Source organism: Eulemur rufifrons, chromosome 2 (genome assembly GCF_041146395.1).
Source record: "Eulemur rufifrons isolate Redbay chromosome 2, OSU_ERuf_1, whole genome shotgun sequence".
Lineage (NCBI taxonomy): Eukaryota > Metazoa > Chordata > Mammalia > Primates > Lemuridae > Eulemur > Eulemur rufifrons.
In genome coordinates, this window is record NC_090984.1 from 22,923,701 (window position 1) to 22,935,721 (window position 12,021).

Here is a 12,021-nt window from a genome sequence, read left to right on the forward strand (position 1 = left end):
TGCAGGCTGAGAGATGAAGGTGCAATGACGAAGGAGGCTTTGACCCCAGGAGGGGACTGGCCTGCTTGTCAGAGATTCCCTCCTTCCAGGCTGGGCCCTTCCACAGCCCAGCGAGGAAGCTCTGGAAGAATAACGTAATTGTGTGATTGGCGTGTGGGATGCAGGGAGCGTGGGGGTGGGGCACAGCCGGGTCAGGTACTAACTAAGCCTTATTAGATATGTTCAATTTCGTCTTCCCAGGAGTCTGGAAGGCTCTCAAAGTTGGCTCTTCTCTTAACCGTTTGCTGCCAGATAGGGACCTGCCTGCCGCAGCCTTGGAAACCTCAGCCGGGGAAGAGCTCCGGGCCCTCTCTGCAGCCTCAGATCGTGTCTCTCTCCAGCCAGCCTCTCTTCTCACGTGCAACCCTGTCTCAGCCGCACACGCCCCAGCCCCAAGGTCAAGGGAGACACACTGCCCAGCACAGACCATCACTGCAGACGCCTGTTTATACTGCAGCCGTGTTAACCACTCCCCACGCCAGCGCCCCTCGGACTTGACGCTGACTTCACAGCTGAAGAGCCACCTTCACCCTGTCCGCTGGGGGCGTCTGTCCACTGTGGGTGTGGGCGTCCTCAGAGAAAGAAATCCTTTAATGGCTGAGGAACCTGGGGAAGAGGAGGGTTCCGCAGGTGTGTGGTGGACAGACACTGGTCTGTCGCTTTCAGTCTTCAGTTCCGGTGACATTGTCCTGAGCCCCTGGGTGCCCAGACCCACTGGGATGGACACAGGGCACAGGGGATGAGGGTCGTGACTGCTGGAAGCACAGCCTGCTTAGGGAGGTGGGAGCTGCCTGTGCAGACAGCGAGAAGACCACGCAGAGCGACATCTACGGACTGGTGGCAGAGAACGTGGCACAAACTGTCTCTGAAGTTGAATGTGCCTGCCAGGGGCTGGGCTTGGGAGATCAGGGGAGGCTTCTTGGAGGAGGAGGAGGAGGAGGAGGAGAAACACTGGGGGACTCACATCCTTCTGGATGAGCTCAGCGTAAACCACGCAGGCAGCGGAGATCAGCTCGTCAGCATCGAGGTCGATGAGCTTGTTGCAGGCCTGTGCCAGAGCGGGAGGGGTGTGGCTGGGTGCGGGGACTGACACATCTCCCTGCAGCCCCAAGGGGAGACGGCTGCTGCTCACAGCCGTCACTGGGGCCTCCTGATCTCTCCCCAGCATGCCTGGTGCAGTGCCTGAAATTTTATATTCTGGGGGGCTGGTAAATGTGTCTTTCATATTAGGCTCTAGGGGGTTCCACCAAGTATCTCAGGGCCTTCCAAGGAGGGCTTGGTTTATAACTGAGGCGCCACCTAAGACTTCTTGTGAACAAAGACTTCAGCTGCTTTTTGAAACTGTTGGACAGCTCCCGGTCTTTTTGCCACAGGAGTGTCCCAGGTCCACGGTGTTAACTGCGGGGCTACGAAGCCCTGGAGGCCTCAGTTTCCTCGCAAGCTAACCAGAGGTGGTGATGGTCATCACAGCCCCTCTGCGTCAGGCTTGTCATGAGGCTGAACCAAGCGGGCTGCTAAAGGCCCTTGACACAGCGCACGGCACGTGAGCCCCCATGGCTCCTCCTGTCCGGGCGGGTGGGGAGGGCACCGAAGCCCAGCACTCCATGAGCCCCGTCTTCCTGCTGGGCGTGGGCTGGCCGGGCGGCTTGCCCGAGGGGGCGCTCACCAGGAGGATGTCGTCCCCGCTCATGCTCTCCTGCAGCACCTGGTCCCGCACCATCTGCAGCAAGCTGTAGGCCACCAGCACCTGGAAGTTCCTGCAGGGCTTCCCTGTCAGCAGCACCTGCAGGCCGCGGGTCTCAGCCTGGGCCCTGTGGCCTGGACTGCAGGTGCCTCAGGAGGCTGAGGTGCCTGCCCGCCACGTGCCCCGGGTCAGCCATTCTCGGACCTCTCTGCTGACTTGCTCACTCACTCACTCATTCACTCACTCATTCACTCTCTCAGGCAAGTGCTCACAAGCATCCCTGGGGTTCTAGGCATCGTGCTGGCTAGAGGTGGAGAGTTCAGAGATAAAGCCTTCAGGGAATTAATTAAATGGCAGGGAGGGAAAAATGGGGGGCGGGGGGAGAGACTGGGGAACTGTCTGTAGCATTTGAGTGGAGTTTTGGCAAAGCAAGAGTGGATGGGAATTGAACAATCCAAGGGTGTCATCAAAGGCCTAGGGGTGGCCATAGACTTGGGCAGGGAGACCAGCAGGCCAGGAGGCAGGGGCGAGGCAGGTGGGAGCTGACTTTTGGAGCACTGAATGCCAGGCTGATGGTTGGGCTGGATCCCGCAGGCCGTGGCAGCCACTGGGCAGGGCAGAGATGGGTGGTGGGGGTCATCCTGAGGGGCCTCATCTGCTGATGGCCCAGGGGACTGTGGTCGGAGGACTACAGGTGTCCCTCGGGGGCCCACCTCCTATGAGAGAGGGCTCCACAGGAGCCAGCAGTCTGGTGGAAGAGGAGGCTGTGGAAGGGCAGCTGGGGAAGGGAGAGCAGAGAGAGGCGGCGAGGGCAGGGAGGAGGGGAGCTTGTGCTGGCACAGGCCCCGGGGCCCTTCCGTGCCGGCTGCCCTGCGGAAGGCACAGCCAGTGGGGCCTCTGCATCACATGAACAGATTGACAAACTGATGCTCCAGCTTCCTCCGGCAAGGTGGGAGCAGAGCCGCCGGCCTAATAGACCCCCCAGGCTGCTGAGCTCCAGCCAAAGGCAGGAATACTGGGAGAGGCAAGGAGAACTTGGGGCCTACCCCAGTTGCCCCCAGCTGAGCGCCTCACCTCCCAGAGCCGCCAGACGTCGTCGAAGGACTTGAAGGCGCGCTGGAAGCAGAGGCAGAACCAGGGGAAGAGGGACTGCACGGCCCCCGCACCCTTCCCTTCTGTGGGGACAGGAGCCGAGGCCACAGTCAGGGGAAACACACAATGAAGCGAACGCACACAGACGGCGCCAACCACAGAGCGTGAGAAACACTTGGAAATACAGAAAGCCTGGCTGTCACTCTCCCAACTGCCCCTGGAGACTGTTTGGGGTCGATTTTCAACTGTCCAGACTCCTACCCCATCCAGGTGACCCCTCGTCCCTCCTCCACCATCCAGGTGATCAGATGACTGGGGACCACTGCCATGGGGGGGTCCTGCCCCCCTCCCATGCCTGGCCTGGTTGGGGGGTGGCAGGAGGTGGGGACAACTCACTTAGGTGCTCGGCAAACACGGGGTCCAGGAAAGTGATGAGGTTGTTGAGCGTGTCGAGGTTCTTGCCCACCCCAATGTTGATGACACAGCTGTGCTCCTGCACAAGAGGGTGGGATGGAGGGAAATCGAGTCCCCCTCAGCTCGAGGGCACTGGAAGAGTCAGCCCCACTGCCCCCAACTCCAACTCTGGAGGCCCTGGCTCTGGGCTGGGCCTGTGTCTCTGTATGAGCCTAGGGGTGTGTGTGTGTGTGTGTGTGCGCTTGCGCACACATGCGTGCATCTATGTCCGTGACCATGTGGAGGGAGGGCTGCGGGAGGGTTCTGGGCAGCCTCTCACAGGTGGTGAGGAAAGGCTTTCCAGGGAGGAAGTTCCAGAGAGCAAGGCCTTCAAACCCTTCGACCTGGACAGTGTGGGGTATACCTGGGGACTATCAAGTCCCCCGGTGTGCCTGGAATGCAGGGTGCGTGGAGGGAGCAGTAAGACACAGGACCGCCTGGCTGAGGTTCGTGGGCTTTATTCTGGAGGGTTTGCAGGGAGGAGCGCTGTGGCTGGGGAAGGGAGTGCCAGGAGAGGGTGACGTCACTGGGCCTGGCCAGCCATGCTCTTTCAGTTTGGTGAGAGCTGGACCCAGAGCATCGCTCCATCCCCCTTCCCAGCTCTAATGCATGCCGCCCCTGCCCCCATTACATTGTCCTCCCAGGCTCCTCTGTGACCCAGGGAGCTGTTGCAGGGCTGGGGCGGGGGCAGTGGCTGGGGCTGACCATGCCTGCGCCACCTCGAGGGTTGTGTGGGGAATGGGGGATCCCTATGCCTGAGCTCAGGCCTGGGCCTCACCATTTTCTGCAGGAAGAACTGGAAGAGCCAGAAGGTCTCGTGGTCACACTCCACCATTAGCTGGAAGAGCATCACCATCTCGTGGAAGCCCTGCTGGTACTCTGCAGTGGAGAGGGGCCGGGTGAGCGGGTGTGGACCCTGGGCCGAGGCTGGGCCGGGTCCCAGGAGAGGACTGAGCAGCGGAGGCTGCCGGGGGTGCCCAGCCCTCCGGCTCACCTGCCTGGGTGTTGCAGACATAGCTCAGCAGCAAGACCTTCTCCAGCCTCTTCTTGTCGATGAGGACATTGCCCAGGGGGTCTTTGTCGTAGAGTTTCTGAATGTCGTGTGCTGGGTTGGGGACGAGAGGCAGGTAGGCAGCACAGCAGAAGGTTGTGGATGAGAGGGCTGGCCCTGGCACATCCTGGGGAGTGGGCTACGGAAGGCACGGCGGCCCCTCCCCCAGGCTCAACTCCCCACCACACTCTGCGCTGTCCCGGTCTCTTCCCATCTCCAAATCTTTGACCAGGCCATGCCCTCTGCCAGGAATGTCTACCCCGCCCCCCACCAGCTTCCTCTCTATCCAATTCAAATCCAACCTAGTTCAAGACCAAGGGAGGAAGAGAGGTAGACCAAGCAGCAGGAACACCATGCACCCAGGGCAACATGGCACTGGGCATCTGAGAGGTGGATAAACCTTGGGAGACTGAGAGGTTGATAAACCGAGGTTTAGCTGGCAAAACTCCAGGCACGAGTCAAAGCAGCTCCCAGGACCCCGGGAGCTACCCCTCCCTGGAAGTGGCTGAGAAGGGGGCAGGGATGGCTCTAAGCCCTCCCCTCTGCCCAGCCTCCCCACCCCACGGTGCTCACTGATATTATTCCGAGTCTCTATGAAGTTCTGGTGCAGGTTTTCCAGAAGGGGCTGAATCTTCTCGTACATCTGGCATAAGGCCTCGTAGTTCTTCCTGTGAGAACAGGATGGAGGCTGAACGAGGTAGCCCGCACCTTTTGACGAGTTGGGGAGAACTCTGAGCAGCGGCAGCTGCCAAGGTCACGGCAGATACAGGACAGCAGCCTTGCCCAGCCGTTCCCCTACCTGTTCGCCCTACCCACTCCCTAAAGTGTCCCTGGAGTGCAGACTGGAAACGGCTTAACCTCCCGGGCTCTGGAGTCCAACATCTGTACCTGAATCCTGGCTCCGCAACTTAATAACTGGGTGTCTGCAACTGGGGTCAAGCCTGGGGCGTCTCTTTCCATCCCTAAGCTTCAGTTTCCTCCTCTGTACAGCAGGGATAATACTGGCAACTGTGTCGCATAATTGGAAGGGTCGGGTGAGGAGTGTTTTGTGCCCATCACTAGAATGTGATCAGCAGGTGTAGCTGGCTGAAGGGTGGCCTCCAAAAACGTACGTCCACGTCCTAACCCCCGGAACCTGCGAATGTGACCTTACGTGGTCACACGTAAATTGTGCACGACCTTTGCAGACGTGATTAAGTTAAAGATCTCAGGATGGGACCATCCTGGACTTCCCAGGTGGACCTGAAATCCAATGACAAGTGTCCTTATAAGAGACACACAGAGAGAGGAGAGGGTCTTGTGATCACAGAGGCAGAGATTAGAGAGATGCAGCCACAAGCCAAGGACACCTGACGCCTCAGAAGCTGCAAGGTAAGGAAGGATTCTCTCCAGAGCCTTCGGAGGGAGCCAGCGCTCTGACTTGGGGCTTCTGGCCTCCGGAATGTGAGAGGACACCTTTCTGTTGTGAGCCACCCAGTCTGTGGGACTTTGTTACTCAGTCTCAGATAACTGCTACAGGTGGGCTCTGGTCAGGACGCTCAGGCCTCACAGCCCCTGCTGCCCTGGCTCACTCTCTGGCCACCCCTGTGTGTGCATCTCTTCCCCACCCTCTTGGGTGCATCCCCACCCTTCCCTGCTCCCAGTTCCTGGACCGGCGAGTCCAGCCCAGGAGAGCACCTCTGAGGGGAAGATATTCCACAGGGCAGTCCGTCTGCCCCAACCGGCGTGTGCGGAGCCCTCACACGGACAGGCAAGGCCTGGAGAGGGCCCAAGACAAAGGGGATCGGGGCAGACCCTGCCTTTGTTTGCCTTGGCCTGGTAGAGAAAACACGTGCTCCAGTGTCACTGCTGCTGGACCAAGTGCCCAGGGTCACAGGAGAAGCACAACTCAAGGGCCTCTGGCTTTGGAAAGGAAGCATTCGCGTCACAATCATGAAAGCTGCTTATTCCTCACCTGTGCAAGGTGCCTTATCTATATTTTCTAATTCAGCCCTCACAACCACTCCATGAAATGTGTTGTTGCCCCCACTTTATGAAGGAGGAGACTGAGACTTCAGCAGTGAAGTTCATGGGCAAGTTCACCCAGGTGTAAATGATAGTGCTGAAATTTGAACCCAGCTTCCAAATCCAAGACAGCTTAAATTTAAAGCCTGTGTGTTATCTACTGAACCAAAGTCCTCCTCCTGGCTCCTTTGGAAGATCTGGGAGGGCTGCTTGGAGGAGGTGTACTGTCTGATCTGGGCCCTGAAGGAAGGGTGGAGTTTTGATAGGCGGATGATGGGGAGGCCTTTGTGGGCAAAGGGGAGAGAGTGAACCAAGGGCAGAGGGGAGTACAAATGTGGTCTGTGCTGGGGCAGGGGTGGGGGTGGGGGCTGAGCAAAGGGGGAGTCAGGCAGTCAATGTGGTTGGAACGTCAGGAGAGGGGGGAGCCAGGATCAGGAAGGTCTTGGAAGAGAGGATGTGCTGTTTGAAATGCCACCAGTTACACCACTGAAGGACACCAGCAGCCCAGACTGGGCTTTATACATCTCCGCCTGGGTACAGGGAGGAGGTGCTGGGCGTGGGCAGGGTGGGCGGCTAGACCGGGGAGGCAGCTCAGCCATGGGGGTCAGGGAGGAGGTGGGGTGGGGGATGGGGCCCAGGGAAGTAGGTGGGAGACAGCGGAAGGCACAGGCCCCAGGGAAGGGTGGGATTGGGGTCTGGGGGATCAGAGCAGACGGTAAGTGGAGCTCGGGGAGAGGGGTGCCGGACCTGGGTCAGGGTTTCTCTCTTGGAGTGAGAATCTGTATAGGGCAAGAGGACTGAATCTGCAGGCTAGGTGGGCACCACCTGCCCCATGCAGCGCCACCCACCCTCCCCTGACAGGGGATCTGGAATGTTCTACCTCCTCTTGCTGTCCACGGTGAGCCGCTCATCCTGGGAGCTCTGCCATGAGTAGTAGCCCGTGAGGAACTTCCAGGCTTCCGTCCTCACCAGGGGGTGCAGACCCTGGGGCGAGGTGGGGGGGGTCACGTCCTCTCAATGCGGCCAAGAGGGCTTTGCCCAACGCCTGTGCCTGCCCCTGCCCATCCCCGCCCCCGGTTCCAGGGCAAGACCATGGGTAGCTTGGGGACCGTACCCTTTCCAGGATGTTAACACAAATGAAGTCCCTCGACTTGGCCAAGTGGCCGTTCTCATCAAAGAAGCTATTCCATTCCGTCTTGTCAATGGATGGTTTTCTCTTCACCTGGCAAAGACAACCAGTTCAGCTCTCTTTTAGGAGCCTTTGGCTTTTTTATTTATTTATTTATTTTGAGTGTGATTTTTAAATAATATGCTCTGGACTTTGTAATATGAATCAAAGCTCACCGCCTGCCTCACTTCTGGAAATCTATCCTGAGGAAATTACTGAAAATATATAGAAAAATTTCGGTACCCACAATAATTTTCACTGCACGTTACTTACCAACATGAAAAATGCAAACACTCTAAATGTTCTGCAATAAGGGAATAGTTAAGTAAACTGTGGTTTATATACTCAGTGGAACAGAGGGAGGCATATAAATGGATGTTTATAAGAAATGAATAATCTGGAAAATACAAACGTTAACAGAAAAAGCTGAATATACAATCGTATTTCAGCATCCTGTCTATGTACTATACGCTACAGTACTGCTATAGCACACATAGTACCTCATCTCCACGTGCTGTCTGTCATATATGGTAAAAATTACACAATATAACCTCTAATATATAGTGCATTAACCACTACAAAAGTGTTTGGAAAAAATACCAAAAACCGTCCACTAAAAACAACAGTGATTATCTCTGAGTGATAAGAGAATTAGTACTTTTTTCCTTTTTCTTGTACTTCCAGAATTTTCTATAATTATGTATACTGCCTTGATAATGGAAAATATAAAATGAGCACCAATTAAACACATTTATCAGTTCCATTTTACCTTTCCTGGAGATGTAAAACAGTTCATTACAAGGAATGGTTTTTGTTTTATTTTATCTTAATTTTTTTTTTTTTTTTTGAGACAGAGTCTCGCTCTGTTCCCCAGGCTAGAGTGCCGTGGCGTCAGCCTAGCTCACAGCAACCTCAAACTCCTGGGCTCAAGGGATCCTCCTGCCTCAGCCTCCCAAGTGGGACTACAGGCATGTGCCACCATGCCTGGCTAATTTTTTCTATTTTTAGTAGAGACGGGGTCTCACTCTTGCTGTGGCTGGTCTTGAACTCCTGAGCTAAAGCAATCCTCCCACCTTGGCCCCCCTGAGTGCTAGGATTACAAGCGTGAGCCACCTCGCTTGGCTGGTTTCTGTTTCAGATAAGGGGTATGTGTGTGTGTGTGCGTGTGTGGTATGTGTGGTGTGTGCGTGCATGTCTGTGTTGGAGGGAGGTGAGTACATTTCATGCAAAGTAATTCAAAATGTTTACAAAATAATAACTAGAAGTTAGGGTTCCTATTGGAATAGAAGAAGATTCCTCTCTTCCCTCCTATTGGAGAGGAGAGAATCTTGAACTCCACATTGCAAGCATAAGGATGAGCGGGTGGACAGAGCTGACCAGACATATCTGCTCTACATAGTACCAACTTCGCATTGACCGTACACTTGAATATGAACATGGGTGACTCAGAATTCAATTTGCATACAAATTACTGAAGGATCTTCCCAAAATGTGGTTTCTGATTCAGAAAGTTTGGGGTGGGACCCAAGATGATGCGTTTCTACCAAGCTCCTGGGTGATGGGAAGATGCTGCTGCTCCACTGACCGACCACGTGACCAGCACAGTATCAGAAGGTGAAACAGTACTGGAAACGAAAAATAAGAGCCCATAGGCCCCAAATTGGGATAATTTCCATTAACTGCATGTTTGATGGGGATGAACTGAGAAACACATTCTTTAGTAGCTCATGCATACCCCATCTTCTGAACCAAAATGGAACATAAGGACCCAAGAAGGCACAAAAAACCTCAGTATTGGCCTAATCTTGGGAAGCGGAGTCTGCGCTAAGGCCAAGCACCACCTACGTAGGCACTGTCACTGTCATCGGAGCCAGGTTTCCGCCACTCTGACTGCTCCGTGTTCTCCCAGCCTATGCTCACTCACTCATTAAAAGGCAAGGATTTTCAGTTTGAATAAAAAATATGTATCTTACGCAATCTGTCAACAAAAGGTATACCTTAAAACAAAATACCATGCAATGATTAAAAAATAAACCATGCACAAAGATATAAAAAAAAAAAGTCAAACACAGTGAAAGGGAGACAATACTGAAATTAAAGTAGTATGCACAGCACACCATAATAAAAGATACGGCATCAACATCATAAGGCAGAAATAATTAGAAACATCACAAAAGCATCTGTTGAGTACCCAGAGAATTTGCAGTACGAAACCTCTACCTGCAACAATTGGCCATCTGCTTGCTTTGCCATGGTTGAATTTGTTTATAAAAAGTCACCGCCTCTTCCTTCTGGGAAACTCCATTCCTCTACACCCACCAATTCCCTGTATCTCTCCAAAGCTAAGCAAACTACAGGCCACCCACAAGAATGTCTAAGGCACTTGCTAGGAAGCCAAGGATCAGAACGAGCAGCCCATTGACTTGCAGAAGGCCAAGAGGAAAATGTCCACGTGGAAGCCCCCTCCCTCACTTCTCACAGTATATCCGTACCACCTGGTGATGCCAGAAATCAGAGAACCCGTGTCTGGGGTCCTTCAAAGTGATGGGAATTGTTAACCCAGTGGCCTCTCAAATCCACTTTCATCCTCCCATATTCCTCCATTCTCTGCTCCACCAACCTATTAACACCCTTGCCCACACTCTGGGTACAATGACTTGGTAATCCAGGAGGGAGAGATTTGGCAACTTTCCTAGTCTCCTGGGAAGAGTATTGCTAGGTAGAGCACTTTTGGAAATGTCCTCCCACCCTCAGGGTGCGTCTAAGCAGGTTAACTCTCTCCATCAGCAAACCTGGAGAAACTTTGGCCAGGCTTGCCCTGGGGAAGGGAGCCAGAAGTGGGAGCCCCAAGTAACTCTAAGGTTTCCTGCTGCCAGAGGCCCTGGCTTCAGGAATACGTCTCCCCACCCCACCTTCCCTCCGCATCATTGGGTGAGGGATTTCCTCTAGTATTTCCAGTAAAATAGGAAAATCAATGGAGGATAAGTAAAACTTTTTAGAGGGTTTTTGATGCCAAGCTTCTCTGAATACCCACAGTCACGGAGCCTCCAGTAACACCTGGGAAGGCATTGACTCTGCTTAAGGTTCTCAACCTTTTTCCTACTCCAGTCCACCTGAGAGCAAGACACACCCCCAAACGTAACAAGGGCTCCCCATAACAGCAATCATTGCCAACCCGGGTGTGCGGGGTGTATCATCAGTATAGCACAGTGATTAAGAAAATGGTTTAAAACAGTGGTTCTCAAAGTGAGCTATGCATCAGAATCACCCGGAGGGCTGATTTTCAAAAAAACACAGATCTCCGGGGCCCAGCAATCTGCATTTCTTACAAGTCCCCATTTGGTGCTAAAGCTGTAGGTTTGGGTACCACATTTGAGAATCACCAACCCACCTGTCTGGTGGGTCTAAGTACCCACCAGCTCTGACACTTACTACTAGCTGTGTGACAATAGGCAAGTCACTAAATCTCTGTGTCTCAATTTTCTGACTTATAAAAAATGAGGATAATAGCATCATTCATCTCACAGGGTTGTGATAATGAATGACTAAATAAAGCATTTAGAAGAGTCGTTGTACATAATAAATACTATGTGACAGTTTATTTTATTATTAGCTTTCTCTAAGTTCAGAAGAATGACAAAGAAGGATATCAAGAGAATTTAAATCAAGGCCTGGGGATAATCTGCAATAAAGCAGTAACATTTAAGACTCAGGGAGAGAGGTGCCCATTTTGCATTTTTATGTATCACTCTCTTAATCACTATGATTAATGAGACTGGAGATCGGTTAAGGTCATTATAATTAGTTATGATGATTTTGGAAAAAATACCGTGTGGAAAATTTTTATGACTGAGGCGGACTTGTAACAAATAGATGTCCTGTTAACGGAGCTTAGAACCACTTACTAACAAAGCATTACTGCCACCTGGTGGCAGCATACCAAAATTGTTGGCAAAAGCACCAAAGAAAACTTATCAGCATCTTCAGGGTTGACCTTGCAAACCTAAAACTCAAGGCAGTTAGAATAACACATCTGGGGGACTTGGGTTTCTCAGTCCTGTTGCTGGCACTGATGGTAAGACCGAGGTACAACCGCCCCTGATCCTCCTTCTACGCCAGCTCAGGGTTCTAGTGTTTCCAACCCAGCAGGGGAAAACGGCCCGAGTGTGAACCAGAGGTTGGGAAAGAAAGCATGAGCTGATGACGAACACGCACCAGGATGAAGGAGGCTGACTGCCTGGCAGAGAGGCTGTTTTCTGGAGACAGGGTGGTCATGGCCTCTGCTAGCTGTCTTCAAAGCAGACTCTGATTCGAACTATCTTGGAGCCCTAGTGATGCTTGATTAGCAGGGCAAGGTGAGCTTCCTTTTAGGAGATGAGTTGCATTTCCATGAGGAGCTGGCCTCTTCTGACCTCCCACAGGAGCCAGCTGTGTGTCACAAGGCCTCTGGAACCCTCATCACAATGGCCTTGGAACATGGGAGCACGCGCCTTCAGAGGGAAGACACATACAGGGGCCGAGGGACTAAAC

The 12,021-nt window shown here is 53.4% G+C and overlaps 1 protein-coding gene across 2 annotated transcripts; it reads right to left on the reverse strand.

The window, feature by feature from the left end:
- Positions 1–612: 612 nt before the first annotated feature.
- On the reverse strand, positions 613–11,766 carry TBC1D21 (TBC1 domain family member 21). Of its 2 annotated transcripts, XM_069457615.1 has the most exons (11): positions 11,707–11,766; positions 7,438–7,545; positions 7,204–7,307; positions 4,893–4,987; positions 4,263–4,373; positions 4,047–4,147; positions 3,212–3,308; positions 2,798–2,898; positions 1,706–1,822; positions 1,004–1,087; positions 613–645 (listed from the first exon to the last, which is right to left on the reverse strand). In XM_069457615.1, exons 1-11 carry the CDS (start codon positions 11,764–11,766, stop codon positions 613–615), a joined length of 1,011 nt encoding a protein of 336 aa, XP_069313716.1. The 2 variants fall into 2 exon arrangements, with proteins under 2 accessions (XP_069313716.1, XP_069313727.1); XM_069457626.1 differs by lacking the exon at positions 7,438–7,545.
- Positions 11,767–12,021: the final 255 nt, after the last annotated feature.